Below are 17,954 nucleotides of genomic sequence, written 5' to 3'. Positions count from 1 at the left end.
GCCAGGGATGTTGGTATTTTTGTTTATTGAAGAAACCGTCTTGATGGATCTTTTCTGTTTTAAGTTGAATATAGAGAAAGTGTACAATTAACCATTTTGGAAACTGGATTAAACAATTAGATTGATGTTGTGAACTGTGAAGTTACGGACACTCCTGCTGCCTCAGTCCTATCACCTTGTCCATCTTAAAGCATACTCCAGGCACTTTGAGAGAACCAGCATCCCACCGCTTTGTTTTACCCTCCTTAACATTCCTGACAATTCTTGGACGAATAATTTAACATCTGTAACCCCAAAGTATTATTGTGGATCTTTACACAACATCAACACTTTCATCCACATTGCCAATTCTAACATTGTTGTTGGGAATGTTACTCTCCCATGTGGAGTTGGGATCATGTCCGATTTTGGATCAGTCAGCTAAGCAATGGGTTGGGTCTTTGGGAGTGTGGAACAGGCTGATGTGTAGAGTGGAGAAGCTAACTGTTCATGTGGTGCACCTTGCATCAATGTGGTGCTGATCGATTTTGTCCAGGTCAGTTATTTCTTTAGAAGTTTTAGCTCATTCAACTGAAGCTTGGCACATTGTCAAAACATCACGCTTTTCAGACCATTCGGTTTTTGACCAGCTGCATGTCAGACACTGAACAGGTAATATTAAAATTAAAGTCTGGTAAATTTACTCTATTTAATTATGACAACACAATACAGTACAATGCCATGTCCGGGGAAACCTGGCTATACTTGGTTTTCCTGACCATTGTAATCCTTTGATCGTAATGTTCCAGGAGCTGTAAGCTGGGGGTTCCTGTTAGTCAGAGTAGGTTTGACTCTGTTGCTGGATCTTTCTCTTTTGAATATTGGACAGCATCCAAATAATTTACCTTAATTGCTCGGGCCTCCTGTGCTGCTTTGTTTGCTGTCTCCTCATCAGCTTCCACCACTCTCTTCACAACTTCCACCTCCAGTGTTTCATCAGCAATGACCTTCAGTAGCTCATCTGTCTCTTGGTCTCGTTCCATTAACAGAGGTTTTAACCCTGTCAGTTCCTGCTGCATTATCGCAATCTGATTGAGTACAACAAAGAAGGATCAGCTCAATATATGTGCTTGTCTGTATGTGTGTGCGTTTGTGTGTCTAGGTGTGTGTGTGTGTGTGTGTGTGTGTATCACTGGAAAGCTAGTGAAAAATGCAAATAAATGAGAAAATAAGAGTTTCTGAGAGCAAGAAAATGAAGAAAAGATGTAACAAAGTTCACACTGATCCTATAGATAATGAATTTGGAGAATTAATAATGGAAGTAGGGAAATAACAGATGAATTGAGCTGGTAATTTGCACTAATCTTCACTACGCAAGATACAAGTAACATCCCAGAAGCAAAAAAGCAGGATAAATCAGGAAGTGGAAGAGAGGAAGGAAATCAGGACAATTATAAACAGTGGAGAATTTGTACTGAATAGATTGTTGGAGCTTCAGGCTGACAAGAGGCCAGGTTCTGATGTACTTTGACTTAGGATGTAAAAAAACGGCTCGTGAGATAGCTGATGCATTGATTTCAATTTTCCTAATAATTCCTCTGATTTCGAAAAACTACCAGTAAGTTGGTAGCTAGCAAATGTAACTTTTTTTATATTAAAAAGAGAGACAGAAAGCAGGAAATATCAGGCCAATTAGGGAAATGTCAGAAGCTATTAAAGATGCTGTAAGGGGGCATTGAGGTTATCAGGTAGAGTCAAGATAGTTTTCTCTAAGAGAAATCATGTTTAACTAATTTATTGGAGTTCTCTGAAGAAATAATTTGTGCTGTAAATGAAAGGAAAACTTAGACTTCCAGAAGGCATTTGATAAGGTGCTGTAGCGAGGTTATTGCAGAAATATTGACATGGATAGAAGATTAGGTGGCTAACAGAAAGCAAACAGTCAGAATAAATGACAGGATGTCACGAGTGATGTGCCACAGGAGTCAATGTTGGGACCTTGACATTTTGCAATTTATATAAGTGATTTGGGCAAAGGGACCAAAAGTATGGCACCTAAATTTGCTGTAATATTTATCTGTAATCTGTTTATCTGACTGTAATGTTTACCCCTTTAGCTTTATTTTTTATTTTCTAACTTATATTATGAATCACTGTAAAGCAATGTAACTTCATTTTTCTTTATTTCTCTACTTTGTATGGAAGATTTGTATCTAGGAACCTTGTCCCTGTGATGGCACTGTGAGGGGTGACATTGTAAACTTTTCATCGTACTCCCGTACTTCTGGACATAACTCTAATTCCAAGTCTGCCCACATAAAGAAGGGAAAGAAAGAGAGCTGTGAAGTGGACATAAGGAGGTTACAGAAGAAAAATATTGACAGGTTAAGTAAGTAAGCCAAGTTGTGGAAAATCAAGTATAATGTGATAAAATGTGAAATTGTTCAATTTGGAAGAAATAATAGAAAAGAAGCAAATTATCTGAACAGTGAGAGGTTGCAGAACTGTGAGATGCAGAGACATCTGGATGACCTGGTGCATGAATCATAGAAGTTTAGTGCGCAGGTTCAGCAAGCAATCACAAAACCCAGGGACCCAGGTTCGATTCCAGCCTCAGGTGACTGTCTGTGTGGAGTCTGCATATTCTCCCCGTGAATGCATGGGTTTCCTCTGGGTACCCTGGTTTCTTCCCACAGTCCAAAGATGTGCAGGGTAGGTGGATTGGTCATGCTAAATTGCCCGTAATGTTCAGGGATGTTTAGGCTGGGTAGATTTGACATGGGAAATGCAGGGGTAGAGAAATGCATCTGGGTGGAAAGCTCTTTGGAGGGGTGGTGAGGATTTGTTGGGCCAAATGGCTTGATTGCACATTGTAGGACTCTATGACTCTAATGAAATGCTCTGGTTTAGTGAGAGGGATTTTGAATGCAAGGATAGAGAAGTTATGTTTCAGTTATATAGGGCATTGGTGAGATCACATCTAGAGTACTGTGTACAGAACTGATCACTGTTCTCAGGGTAGGCTGTAAATATATTGAAGGCTTTTTAGAAAAGGTTTTGCCAGATTGATACCTGGAATGAGTGGGTTGTCTTGTGAAGGAAGGTTGGAGAAGGTATGTTTGTATCCATTGGAGTTTAGAAGACAAGTATTGTAACGTACAAAATCGCGAGGGGTAGATGTGAAGATGTTTCCTCTTGAGGGACAATTTAGAACTAGGGATCACCCATTTAAATTTGGTATGGAAATTTCTTTTTATCTCAAAAGGTGTTGTGTCTTTGGCATTCTCTTTCCGAAAAGGTGAGGAAAGAAGAATCCTTGAGTATTTTTAAAGCAGAGGTGGAGAGATTTTAGTTGATCATGGGAGTAAAAGGTTATCAGGAATAGGTGAGAATCTGGATTAGAGATTACAATCAGATTAGGCACGACCTTATTGAATGGTGAAGCAAGCTCAAGGAAACAAATGGACTTAATTTATGCATTTGTACATCCATGGGCTTAGTAAGTCCTCAACATGGATTGGTTAATGTGTTTCACCAGGACTTTGAAATAGTGAGATCAAACCAATCAGATCTTTACTCGCTCACAACTAAAACTGCACACAGCCTTCTCAGCTGTTCACTCAGACTGCGTGTAACTCATACATCAGCGGTTAAACAGGAAAGTGCATAAGGGAATTCACAAGTAATCGTGTGGATTGGAAGGATCTGTAATGATTATAGGGGATACCTTTTCTGATACACAGCCTGGGTATGACCAGCGTTTACAGATCAGATGGAGGAATTGGGAACCAGATTAGAGCTAGTCTAACAATGGAAGTACTGCACCAGGTCCCCAGAGCCAGGGACATACAATAACACACTTCACTGAACCCTACCTGAGAGGCTGCAAAGTCCAGCTTTTCCAATCCAACTGTATACCTGTTCTTATTAGCCAATAATGCAAGTCTTTTTCTTTCCAACAGGTTTTTAAATGTCTTAATCAGCTCGAGGTAGGACGTGGGCGTGATGTAAGCTCTCCTTTGAAGAGTTTCATAGAATCTAGAGATGATAAGATGGTTAGTGTAATAAGAAACGAGCAGAACACTGTGGTTTCTGAAAAAAAAAACCAGAATGAATTAGAATGCTCAGCAAGTCAGCAGCATCTGTGGAGACAGTTCCCAGACCTGATAGTACTGAGTTTCAAATGGATCTGGTTTTTGACTTCCCCAGAAGAGAGCAGGGAAACACCACTGAATATCCCACCCAGTCTAACGGCCCATGCTCCTTACACCATGTCCCTTTTAATATCCCACCCAATTCTAATCCCACTCTCAACCTCACTCCCTGCACCATTTGTTGTCTCACTCAGCCTATTTTGATCTGGTGCCCTTTGTACAATCTCTGTAAATCTTGTTCAAATGACTGTTTTATAAAACTGATTGCTCTGACAGAACACTAAAGCTGTATGGGTAGAACTTAGAAATGCTATAGGGCAGAAAATGATAATCAGGTTTGCGCGTAGATCCCCAAGCTGTGGCAATAATTATGGGCAACATTCATCTGTATTTAGATTAGGTATATCAAATCAGTAGCAAAGCCGTAGAGGAGTAATCACTAGATAGCTTTCTGGATCAATATGTTGAAGAACTAATAGAGGACAGGCCTTCCTAGACTGCATATTGCATAATGAGAAAAGACTACTTGGCAATCTAACTGTGCAGGGCTTCATGGGGAAGAGTGATCATATGATAACATTAGTGACTCGGGTACTGAATTTAAATGAAAGGAAATTACAGTGATATGAGGGGTGCCTATGATAAATTGGGAAACATTACTTTAAAGGGATGACGGTGGATGGACAATGACCAACACATAAAGAGTGCACAGAGGAACATCAATAATTGTTCAGTTTTGTTTGACACAAATACAAAATGTGAAGGGTGGCCAAACTATAATTTACAAGGGAATTTATGGATATTAGATCCAAGAAAGGGGCATAAAATATCAGCCAAATAAAATGGCATACCTAAGGACTGGGATAGGTTCAGGCTTCAGCAAAGGAGGGCAAAGGGATTAATTGGAGGGAAAAATAGAGAACTTGTGCAGAACATACAAACTGACTGCAAAAGTTTCTATAGGTATGTGAAGAGAAAAAGATTGAAGACCAATGTAGGTCGCTTACAATCAGGAGAAGTCAGAATTGGGAACACAGATGACAGATCAATTAATTACGTATTTTGGTTTGTTTAAATAAAGGAGGACTTAATTTATGTCCTAAAGGTGTCAGGGAACACTGTGGCTCATGAGAGGGAGGAACTGAAGGAAAACAATATTAGTAGGGAAATGGTATTGGGGAAATTAATATTTTAATTTGACTATGTTTTGTATAAAGGCATAGGGTGGCTTATTTGATTTGACTGTCTGCCTTCATGTCTTAACAATACGGAGAAACAGGATGGTGAATAATGATATAGATTACTAAAAGAATTGGCATATTACACATGAAGAGGAAGCTTTTTCCTCAATGGATGATGTCACTGGGAACATACTGCCTGGAAGTGAAATTCAATAGGAACTTTCATTCAGAGGTTTGTAAAGGAATTGTTTGTAGAAATATTTGAAGACTCTTTCAAAGGACATAAGTGGGCAGAGTGGGCCCAAAAAAGCTGCTTCCTGGCCTCTATAATTCAGTTAACATTCTTGTCTTTCAACAGAGCTAAATTAATGCTGGGGTGTGTTTAGTATTGAACGTGTTGGTCCAATAAAAGTGTTAGCAGCCGTGGTTTTCAAGTCACTGGGGGTTGATAGCAGTGTGAATCATTCCCAAACGGTCCGTGTAAATTACAATTGTTTCGCAGCTCAGGAATGCACACAGAATGAGACTTTCATATCAATAGATAATAGATAATAGGTGCTGGAGTAGGCCATTCAGCCCTTCGAGCCTGCACTCCATTCATTATGATCATGGCTGATCATCCACAATCAGTATCCTGTTCCTGCCTTATCCCTGTAATCCTTGATTCCACTATCTTTAAGAGCTCTATCTAGCTATCTCTTTCTTGAAAAATCTATCTCTTTCTTGAACTCAAGAACTCAAACTGTAAAATAGAACAGCCATTTGTTGTCACAAGCACTTGAATGAATACAGTATAAAGTTTGTAATGTCACCACTTTGGTGGCATCTTAGATACAAATACTTTAAGTGTTTGTTACAGAATTGAAAGGGTAAAAAAATACTCTAGCATAGGAATACAAAGTTTTACAAAGTACTTGACTTACTCAAAGTCCAGGATAAGAATGAAAGTATGTTTAGAAAGTACTTAACTTACATTCCTTTTCATTGAATCAGCACTGGCTGAGATTAGAAACATGAGGCATTGCAGCCTCCATGCACTGGCCTCTGGCCTGGACTCCCCACTGGGATCTATCTCCCTGGCTGGCATGGGCTCGGACAGCCTCCCGCTCTGGGCCCCAGCCCACGACTCACCGCTCAGATTTGCCTCCTGTGCGCCATGGCCTCCGACTCACTTCCCATCTTGGGGTGGACTTGGACTCACCTCCATTCTCCATTCCCCCCAGGGTGAGTTTAAGAAGTTAGAAGTTGGACAGGGGAGTGGGGGGCTATGCGGGGGGCTGGGTCTGGGGGAGGAAGGGAAGAAAAAAACTGCTGAAAAGAGAACAGGAAAAGAAAGAAACAAGAAAAGGAAGTGGAAAAGCAGAGGAGCTCCGACTGGAGCGTCCTACTCTGCTGCCAACCTGAGGCAAAAATACTGTGGATGCTGGGACATGGAATGATGGGCATCATCTTAAATTTCTGTCCATCAAAATAACACATTCCTCAAAAAAAGTCACCACAATTCTTCACTTGTTCCTTTTCTTTTAATAAAGGTACCATTGTCCCATACCGTCCTCAGTTCCAGTGTTTCAGTGGGATGTTGAATATCCCTGTCCTTAGTTCCAGTGTTTCAGTGGGATGTTGAACATCCCTGTTCTTAGTTCCAGTGTTTCAGTGGGATGTTGAATATCCCCGTCCTTAGTTCCAGTGTTTCAGTGGGATGTTGAATATCCCTGTCCTTAGTTCCAGTGTTTCAGTGGGATGTTGAACATCCCTGTCCTTAGTTCCAGTGTTTCAGTGGGGAGTTGAATCTGCCCGTCTTTAGTTCCAGTGTTTCAGTGGATGTTGAATATCCCCGTCCTCAGTTCCAGTGTTTCAGTGGGATGTTGAATATCCCCGTCGTTAGTTCCAGTGTTTCAGTGGGATGTTGAATATCCCTGTCCTTAGTTACAGTGTTTCAGTGGGATGTTGAATCTGCCCGTCCTTAGTTCCAGTGTTTCAGTGGGATGTTGAATATCCCCGTCCTCAGTTCCAGTGTTTCAGTGGGATGTTGAATATCCCCGTCGTTAGTTCCAGTGTTTCAGTGGGATGTTGAATATCCCTGTCCTTAGTTACAGTGTTTCAGTGGGATGTTGAATATCCCCGCCCTTAGTTCCAGTGTTTCAGTGGAACGTTGAATGTTCTGTCCTGACTTGAGTCTCAGTGTTAGTTGAGATGTCAACGTAAACATTGTATCAGGAGGAGTTGAGTTATCCCTTTGGCCTTGTCTCATTGCCATACAATGGGCTCATGGCTGACACTGATCTTACTCCATCTGCCTGCATTCACCCCTTATCCCGTCATACAATGGACAACTACCAGTGTGACAATCTTCACATCAACATGTATCATATACACCATGTAATATTTGCCATTTCTGAACTCTGCCTACCCTTTGTGCATTGAATTTCACTCTGAAAGGTCTGACCCGAATTTTTAGATTCTGCTGTAGTTCTAAGCTCCCCAACTAGCAGAATTAGTTCCTCCCAATCAACTCCATTGATCAGATGTAGTCACAGTCTCCAGGTGTAGTCTAACCAGCAGAATTGTCTGCCCTCTCAATATTATGCCAGCATTTCATCAACCTTGTTGCTAATTTGTCCAGTTTACCATGGATACTTTCTGCGTCATTTCATTGAAATCAGTTTTATGGAAATTTTAGCATTTTCTCAGCTTCTCCCTCCCAACACTATGTTTAACTGGATCATAATATGATCACTATGAGGTAAACATTCACAAGTCATTAAGCTGTGAACTCAGTCGATCTCATCTATCTTCACCTGATGAAGGAGCAGTACTGTGAAAGCTTGTGATATCAAATAAACCTGTTGGACTATAACCTGGTGTTGTGTGACTTCCGACTTTGTCCATCCCAGTCCAACACCGGCACCTCCACATCAGTCTATCTCAGCTCTCATTACTGAATCAAACATGACCCATTACTCTGTGTCTACAAGATGAAGCTGCAGAAAATGATTGCATGCACACATTTGGAATTTCAAATTCCTAGGTTCTGCACATCCCAACTGATGTGAATGTAAACATTGTCTGTGAAATGTTCTTCTTTTGTAGCAGAGAAGGAGGGATATTAGATTTCTCCTGCTTGACCTCAGTGTCATAGTTAAGGAGCTATAACTTTTATCTGATTTGTACACATTAGAATTTTTACCTTTATTGATAAAGGAATAGAGTATAAATGGGGGGAAGTATTCATTCACTTCCTCCACCATCAACACTCAGTTGCAGCAGTGTGTACTATCTACAAGATGCACTGCAGAAATTCACCAAAGATCCTCAGACAGCACCTTCCAAACCCTTGACCACCTCCATCTAAAAGGACAAGGACAGCAGATATATGGGAACACCACCACCTCCTAGTTCCCCTCAAAGTCACTCACATAGAACATAGAACACAGAACAGTACAGCACAGAACAGGCCCTTCAGCCCACAATGTTGTGCCGACCATTGATCCTCATGTATGCACCCTCAAATTTCTGTGACCATATACATGTCCAGCAGTCTCTTAAATGACCCCAATGACCTTGCTTCCACAACTGCTGCTGGCAACGCATTCCATGCTCTCACAACTCTCTGCGTAAAGAACCTGCCTCTGACATCCCCTCGATACTTTCCACCAACCAGCTTAAAACTATGACCCCTCGTGCTAGCCATTTCTGCCCTGGGAAATAGTCTCTGGCTTGGAAATATATCGCTGTTCCATCATTGTCGCTGGGTCAAAATCCTGGAATCCCCTCCCTAATAACATTGTAGGTCAGCCCACAACAGGAGGACTGTAGCGGTTCAAGAAGGCAGCTCACGATCACCTTCTCAAGGGAGAGATAGGCAAGAAATGTTGGCCAGCCAGTGACACCCACATCCCCCAATAAATAGAAAATATAGTATTGCTGCATTAGTGAGACTACATCTGGAGAGTGTGTACTTGAGGAGGGGTGTAGTTGTTTTGGAGACAGTTCTGAGGAGACTCACTAGATTGATTTCAGAGAGAGGGCTTTGTCTTTATAAAGAGAGATACAGCCATTGAGGTCTGTACTTTCTAGAGTTTAGAAAAATGAGAGGAGATCTAATTGCGGTATGTATGAGGCTGAAGGGGATTGACAAAGTAGACATAGAGAGGATATTTCTTCACATGGGACAAGCTAGAAGGAGAGGTATTAGTTTTAGGATAAGATGTGACAGATTTAAAACAGAGATGAGGGAAAATTAGTTATCTCAAAGGATAGTGAACCTGCAAAATTCATTCCCCAGAGTATGGTGGATGCTGGGACACTGAATAAATCAAAGGAAGAGACAGATTTTTAGATATTGATGGGCAGAATGGCGTTGGAGAGCAGGCAGGAAAGTGGAGCTGAGGCTGAGCCATGACGGTATTAAATGGTGTAACTGGCTCGAGGGGCTGAATGGCCTACTCCTGCTCCTCGTTCATATGTTCTTACGATCTTCTTTGTAAGCTTATGGAGATTATTAAATAACATGGTGAGAAATTTCATAGCCCCTTTGATCAATGCTTTCAAAATAAATTATTAAAGAATTTGCAATCTCAGTGAAGCATTATTAAAGTATCAGTAAAACCAGTGAATTAAAGTCAAACAATTATATTCAAACAGCAAACAGTCACCTTCCAGAAAGAGCAATGACACTCTGGTGGAAATGTTTACACATGAACACAGCTTCATTCCGGACAGCCTGTGACATTTCAACATCATCCAGAAAATGGTTCGCAACTTTCTCTAAGGCATCCTCAGGCCAAGCCTACAATTTAGAAATGTGAAAGAGTGCAACATGAATTTAATTCACATTCATAACAGTCTCCTAGCAAAGAGACAGGCAGTATGAGACATGGACAAATAATGCATCAGGATGAGGCAGAGAGAGAGAGAGTCAAAGTGAGACGGAGAGAGAGAGTCAATGTCAAACATAGAGAGTTAGTAAGATATACAGAGAGAAAAAGTCAGTGTAAGACAGAGTCAGCGTGAGACACAGAAAGAGAGAGTCAATGTGTGAGAGAGAGTGAGACAGAGACACAGAGACAAAGAGTGAGAGTCAAGATGAGACAGAGTCAGTGTGAGACACAAAGAGAATCAGTGTGAGAGAGAGTGAGAAAGAGAGAGTGTCAATGTGAGACACAGAGAGAGTCAATGTGAGAGATGAGAGGGTCAGTGTGAAATAGAGAGAGAGTGAGAATCAGTGTGAGACAGTGAGAGCATGTCAGTTTGAGGGAGAGACAGTGTGGGACAGAGACAGTGAGACCGTCACAGTCCTTCTCCCTGACTTGTATACCCATATTCTCTATCTCATGAGATAAACACTGACAAAGTATTTACTTGGAAGCTGATCTCCATCCTGTGGCTCCATGCATAAATTACCACTGACATCGTTAATGGGCCCTACTGTTTCCCTCTTATCCTTTCATCCTTAGTGTAATGTTGTTTAGTGTTGGTGAGAGAGAAATTGTACACTCCAGCTTTCCCTCTTCACAATGAAGTGGGTTAGTGAGAGATGTCTGCCACCTGGGTTTGACCATGACCTTCATCTTCTGGGTGATGCTCATGCATGTTCATTGGTGGGGTATTGACTGGTTACCCACTGGTTCAACCTCCAGGGAGGAGGAGTGTTGTAGTGATTGGAATCAGGTAGATCTCATTGACTATGACATCCTTGATTGGTTGTTAACCTAAGCCAATCAGGAAGCCCTGGCTGACCAATGTAAACGGGGGATGTGTGCACCGGCACTCTTGATGCCTTTAGGGAGGGGTGGGCCATATGGCTGTGGAGTGTCTTATCGCCCCTGCAAACGTACAAACTCCCTACCCTACTCCCTCACTTTTTTTTTCTCCACATAGGCATTGCCCTAGGGGCTTTGCTTGATACTGATGTTTTTGTCAAGTGGGTGTTTTTCCTGGTGGTGGTATGTTAATAAAGTTATTTGCACTCCCAACACATGTTTTATCTGTGTCTCACACCTACACATGCACAACGGGGGTGCTGGGGAAGATAACGACTGTTGCTAACTGGCAGTGGTGTAGGAGTTTTTAAAAAAAATGTGTAAAAATATGTAAACAAGCTTTGCTTGTTACTGGCTCCCTGGCCACATGGGCAATTTTCCTGGTGGTGGAAATATTGAATAAAATTGTTTGCACATGGTGTCTTCACGGAGTTGCTCCGTGTACACTCACATAACATGGGTGCTTTGGGGAAAATTAAGTACCACTGCTGTGTAGCAATAGTGTGGGGGTAACCAAAGAAGAAATAAAAAAAGAAAAAGGCGAAAGGAAAAGTAGAGGTAAGGGAAACAATATATAAGCAGGGATTTAGAATCTCCTCAATTCAGGGACCTGGCTCTTGAGTTGGCTGGTCACAAAACAAAGTATAAACAGGGGATTTAGAAAAAAGTATAAACAGGGGATTTAGAAAAAAATATAAATAGGGGATTAATTATCTCCTTAGTTCAGGGGACTGTCTCCAAGCTGGCTAGCCACAGCCTGTGTACTGTGCACAAATAAATAAAGGGTGACCTGGCGGCAGGATACCAGCCTCTGTGCAGTCATTTTAAGTGTTGTGGGGGAAATTTGTTGACCTCTCACCTGAGCAGGATAATAAAGGTAGGATCTCCCAAAGCAAAATGGAATGAAAGGCAGAATCCAACAGGAATGGCAGGAATGTGAGAGTGTCAGGGAGAGACCCCACCTCCCAGGCAGTCTTCGGGATTCCAGCAATCAGGGCAAATTGGCTGAAGGGTTGGGCCTGACCTTCCTGTTGGATGTGATGAACAAAAGTAACTATCCAGTCCTGTCTGGGTCAGGGGATGGGAATGGGATGGGGTAGGGGTGAGGGAGTAGGATGCAGGAAGGGATTGAGGTCAGTCAGAGTTGCCGTGAAGGGGGTCAAACCTTCGTAAACGCTTGTCCTCTGGAAGCTCTGCAGATCAGTGTGACAGCCCAACGCTTGGCTGGTGGTGAGAAGGGCACTACAAGTGAGATCCTTCTTATACGCCCAGTCTGTCTGCACCACCGCAAGTTGCCCTAAGTACAGCTGCAAGGCTGTCAAGACTGTCACACATCTCCTTCTGGAATGAGCCTTTCAAAGGAAATCTGGGAAAGATGCAATAGTTTTTGACAAGGTTGTCCCAAGCAGCACTGTGATGCAGGTCGCCATGTTCTACAGTCTGGTCCCCGGGACAGACAATGAGACAAACTGTGCCCAGAGGTCCGTCAATTTGGTGAAGGACACTTTGGTACGCCCAAAGCTTGTTGGTCTTCCAGAACATGGAGTTGACCTTGACCAAGTGTTGCAGACTGGCACATTCCATGGTCTAGGACTATATGCTGAGGGGTGCACTAAAGCTGTCAAGGTACAGTGAGGAAAGACCACCGTCTGAGATCTTCCTGCTGAAGGTAAATGGGAGTCTATTCAGTTAGCAAATTCTCTTGCTGCCTCAAATATATGTAAACATAGTCTTTTAAATAAGGGATGCCTTTGTTTGTTTGGACAGAGTTAACTCCAATATTTGTCAATTTCCTTGATATGCTACTATACAGAATTGAACTGCATTGTGACTATGTACATATATAAAGGTTTTTTAATGAATAAAGTATATTTTTGAAATAAAAAGAGACAGCAAGTTCATGAAGTATGTTGGGTCACAAAACAATTGCCCACTCGAATGTTCTAGTTAACCAAAAGTGTGCCTCTTGGATGTATACCCTCTGCTTACAAAATGGTGTCATTTTGCAACATGGAGCTGGTTGGTTCTTACACTTTAATGATTTTTTTGGGTATGTTTTGCAATGGCCCAGACTTGTCTTAGATTATATTTTCAACTCTTGCAAGTCAGCAGGCTACCGAAGGCAGGCAAACAAAATGACCGATTCTCTTTTGAGGCTTCAGGTACCAACCACATTCCAAACTTGCTTTGAGGGTATTTGCTGACAAATCTATCGACTCAAATTTCTGTTGTTAAACTTGAATGTTTAATGGACATGTTGCCAATTGCACATCAATGATAACCTCATTTTTAAAAAATATCTTAGAAAGGAGCATTATGACAGATGGGACGTCTTATTGCAGCTGTACAAGAGTCGGTGACGCCACATTTGGTGTACTGCAAGCTCTTCTGGTCACCCTACTATAGAAAGGATACTATTAAATTAGAACGAGTGCAGAAAAGATTTACCAGAATGCTACCTGAGCAGGCAGATTTGAGTTATAAGGAGAGGCTGGATAGGCTGGGAGGTTTTCCCTTGGAGCAGAGGAGGCTGAGGGTCACCTTGTATTAAAATCATGACAAGCATAGATATGGTAGGATAGTGAACAGCTTTTCCCCATAGCGGGGGAGGCTAAAACTAGATGGCATAGGTTTAAGGTGAGAGGGGAGAGATACAAAAGGGTCCAGAGGGGCAGTTTTTTCACATGGAAGGTGGTGAGTGTCTGGAATGGGCTGCCAGAAATAGTGGCGGAGGTAAGTACAATTTCATTATTTAAGGAACATTTAAACAGGTACATGGATGGGATAGGAATGGAGTGATATAGATCACATACAGACAAATGGGACTAGTTTAAATTGTGAAGACTGGACGGCACAGCCAGGTTGGGCCGAAGGGCCTGTTTCCAAGCTGTATACCTCTATAACTCCATAACAGAATGAGGCTATTAAACAACTCTTGCTCTCTGCAACACGTTTCTGATCTGATGTGCAGCTGCATTTATCCTCCAGAGCTCCCCACCCTTTATATTCTTCCCAGTAAAAAAAACACATTGAAACTTCCTGCTTGCAAAACAGGTGGAATACATATAAGTGTGTCCTGGCCAATCATTCGGCCATTCAGTTTCAGTTCTAACACTACTCCAAATACTCTAAATATATCTGTAAAGTCTACTCCAGCAGAAAATAACAATCACTTTGGCCCCTTACTTTATTTCTGTTTGTAAGCACTCAAACAGAGTTACCTGGAACCAGTCAATAGTGCAGCAACTAATCAGAGCTGGGAAGTGCCGCAGATGGTTCCGAAATGCTTCACCGATCGGGCTAAACACCAGCATCAGATGCAGGTTTTGCTGAATCCTCTTGGTGAATTTGCTGTAAGTGTTGGTGGGTGTGAGCTCCAGCTTTGCTTTCCCAGCTGGTGCAAGCTGGGTCATCTGGCCGTGAGAGAAAGTCAGCATCAAATAATCACTTGCAATGTTAATGCTTGTCCTTCAAACATAAACATGTTCAGAATATTCTCACTCGGATACACTAGCAGCAACATTTCTAAAGCAACTCTGTGGTCTCAACATGACCCGTACACTTCACACCAAATACTTTGGAAAGCGCAGGCAGTGAGAATGCAAGCATTCACAAACAGGAAGGTGATAAATGGTCAGACAGTCACTTGGAATGGTAAGGATTGTGTGGTAAATATTGTCCAGAAAATTGGCAGAAAGCCCACTCCCTCCTTGAATCTCATTCTGGGATCCTTCAAGACCACTTGGGAGACTCAGCAGGAACTTATATTATGATCCCAATCAAGGACAAAACCTCTGGGTAAACCTAACTCTGACTCTAATCTTAATGCTGAAGGAATTATCTTCAATGCTGCAATCCCTCAGTGTCCCATTCCCTCACTGCAACACTCTGTTAGTGTCTCACTACCTCACTGCAGCACTCCCTCAATGCCTCACTCCCCCAATGTGACATTCCCTCAGTGTGTAACTCCCTCAAAGTCTCACTCCCTCAGTGTCTCATTCCCTCCATGTGACATTCCCTCAGTGTCTCACACCCTCAAGTGTCTCAATCCCTCACTTTGGCCCTCTTGTTGCAGCACTCCCTCACTGCGGCACTCTGTCAGTCTCACTCCCTCAGCTTTGCAATCTGTGTTTCACTCCCTTGATGTGATACTCCCTCAGTACAGCACTCCCTCAGTTCGACACACTTTGATGTGATGGCCCCTCATTGTAACATTCCCTTCACTGCAACAGCCCCCTGTGTGTCAGTCCCTTGATATTACGCTCCCTCAGCGTGATAGAACATAGCACTGTACAGTGCAGGAACAGACCCTTTGGCCCACAATGTTGTGCCAAATATGAAGCCTAAATGAAACTAATCCCTTCTGCCTGCCCTTGGTCCATTTTCCTCCATTTCTTGCATATTCGTGTGTTTATCTAAAAATCCTTTAAATTCACCTGTCATATCTGCTTCTACGGCCACCTCTGGCAGCACATTCCAGACTCCGACGACTCTCCGTGTAAAAAATTTCCCTCACACCTTAAATACATAGACCCGAGTATTAGACGTACCAAATCTAGGAAAAAGATTCTGTCTGTCAAGCCCATCTATGCATCTCATTATTTTATAGACTTCTATCAAATTTTATCAAACTCTGCCATTCCAGAGAAAGCAACCTGATTTCTCTAGAGATAATGTGAACTGCAGATGCTGGAGAATCCAAGATAACAAAGTGTGAAGCTGGATGAACACAGCAGGCCAAGCAGCATCATAGGAGCACAAAAGCTGACATTTCGGGCCTAGACCCTTCATCAGAGAGGGCCGTCTAGTCTAGGCCCGAAACGTCAGCTTTTGTGCTCCTATGATGCTGCTTGGCCTGCTGTGTTCATCCAGCTGTTAAACCTCTGCAAAGCTGCAACATGACAATCTGGCTTGTACTCAGTGCCCTGACCAATAAAGCCAAGCTGGACACATGCCTTCTTTACCAACCCTATCTATTTGTGTGGCCACTTTCAGGGAACAATGGACTAAGACCCCAATACTCCTCTGTACATTAATGCTATTCAGGGTCCTGTCATGAAACATATACTTTTCCTTCACAGTTATGATACTGCCTCATTGCGAGATTCCCTCAGTGTGATACTGACTGTGTGACTGGAGGGATGAGAGAGTAGCTGAGAGGTCAGTGAGTGAATGGAGGGGGGTAGTGAGTAAATGGAGGTGGGCATGAATGGATGAGTGGAGAATGAGTGAATGGAAGCGGGGCAATGAGTGAATGGAGGAGAATCATAGAATCAATGAATGGAGGACAGGTGAGTGGATGGAGTGGAGAATGAGTGAGTCAGTGGAGAGGGATGACTGAGTGAATGGAGGGGGGAATGAATGAATGGAGGGGGAGTGAGTGAATGGAGGGGGGAGTGGGTGGATTAAGGGGGAATGAGTGAATAGAGGGGAATGAGTGACTATGAGGTTGAATGAGTGATGGGGAGTGAGTGAATGGAGGGGACAATGAGTGATTGGACGGGTGTGGGGATGAGCATGGTCACAGTTGGGCAAACCTCGACTTTATGAAATTTGCTCACCAACCCCTCTCGATGGAGAGAGACCTGCAGTCAGCCAAGGCAGTGGTTCTGATGCTGAGTTAAACACCTACCTTTTCAATGATGATTCTCTTTTCCTCATTATCATATAGGTTGGGAATGTCCCCAGTGTTGAGAATCATGTTAATGTCTTCAAGGAAGGCTTCATCCTAATGGAAAACAGCAATGAAGAGAACTGATCACTTTGAAGCAGAAGATCATTTACTCATAGCCATTCTCTGGATGTGGCATCATTGATGAGGCTGGCACTTATTGGCCACCTCAAGACCTGAGGAGATAGCAGTGAGCTGCCTTCCTCAGTTGTAGCACTGGTTCAGAGAATGGCAAAACAAAAACAAACACACGGAATCAGATAGTACAGAAGAGGCCTTTCGGCCATCAGGCCTATACTACCAAAGTGAGACAAAATCTACACCAGTCCCACTTTCCAGCACTAGGCCACAGCTTTCAATGTTATGACATGTCAAGTGCTCATCCAAGTCACTTTAAATGTTGTGAGGTCACCTGCCTTAACTACCTCACCACCCTCTGAGCGAAAACATTTTCTCAACTCCTCTCTAAACAACCAACCTTCCACTTTAAAATTAAGTCCCCCGTTACTGACCTTTCAACTAAGGGGAAGAACTGTTTCCTTTAATCTTCTCCATGCCCCAGTGATCTTATACACCTCTATCAGGTCTCCTCTCACCTTCTTTGCTCCAAAGAAAACATCGTGAGCTTATCCAGCCTCTCTTCGTCGCTGAAGTGCTCCATTCCAGGCAACATCCTGGTGAATCTCCTTTGCATCCCCTCCCGTGCTACCACATTTTCCCTGTAGCGTGGTGACCATACCTGTACAAAATACTCCAGTTGTGATCCAACCAAAGTATTACACTGCTCCAACATAACCTTCTGCTCTTATAATCTATGCCTCAGCAATAAAAGCAAGCTCTCAGCATGCCTTCCTAACTTGCCTATTAGGTTGTCCTGACACCTTCATGGATCCATGGATGTGCAAACTACAACTCTAATGGTAGTATGGTGCACTGACCTCTACATTACTGAAGCCAGATGCCAGCTCTCTGACAGCTCCTCCTACTGCCCGCTTGATCATGACCCCACCCCTAACCACCAAACCAGCATCTCCCAGACCATCCACAACCTCATCATTTCAGGTGACCTCCAACCCACAGTCTCCAACCTCGCACCGCCCATTTCTATCTCCCTTCCACAAACCCGACTGCCCCGGCCGACCCATTGTCTCCACCTGCTCCTGCTCCACTGAACTCATCTCCAATTATCTCAACTCCATTTTCTCTC

General features: G+C 42.8%; 1 protein-coding gene across 1 annotated transcript in view; it reads right to left on the bottom strand.

Annotated features, from left to right (window-relative positions):
• The window catches only part of LOC125463128 (dynein axonemal heavy chain 3-like), a 556,635-nt gene that overhangs the window by 108,946 nt on the left and 429,735 nt on the right, over positions 1-17,954 (bottom strand). Inside the window, 5 exon segments of the mRNA XM_059654753.1 lie at positions 885-1,067; positions 3,855-4,017; positions 9,970-10,103; positions 14,298-14,489; positions 16,709-16,804. Coding sequence (XP_059510736.1) covers positions 885-1,067; positions 3,855-4,017; positions 9,970-10,103; positions 14,298-14,489; positions 16,709-16,804 — 768 coding nt within the window.

The sequence above is a fragment of the Stegostoma tigrinum genome, chromosome 25 (genome assembly GCF_030684315.1).
Source record: "Stegostoma tigrinum isolate sSteTig4 chromosome 25, sSteTig4.hap1, whole genome shotgun sequence".
Lineage (NCBI taxonomy): Eukaryota > Metazoa > Chordata > Chondrichthyes > Orectolobiformes > Stegostomatidae > Stegostoma > Stegostoma tigrinum.
This window is presented reverse-complemented; position numbering and strand designations above follow the sequence as displayed.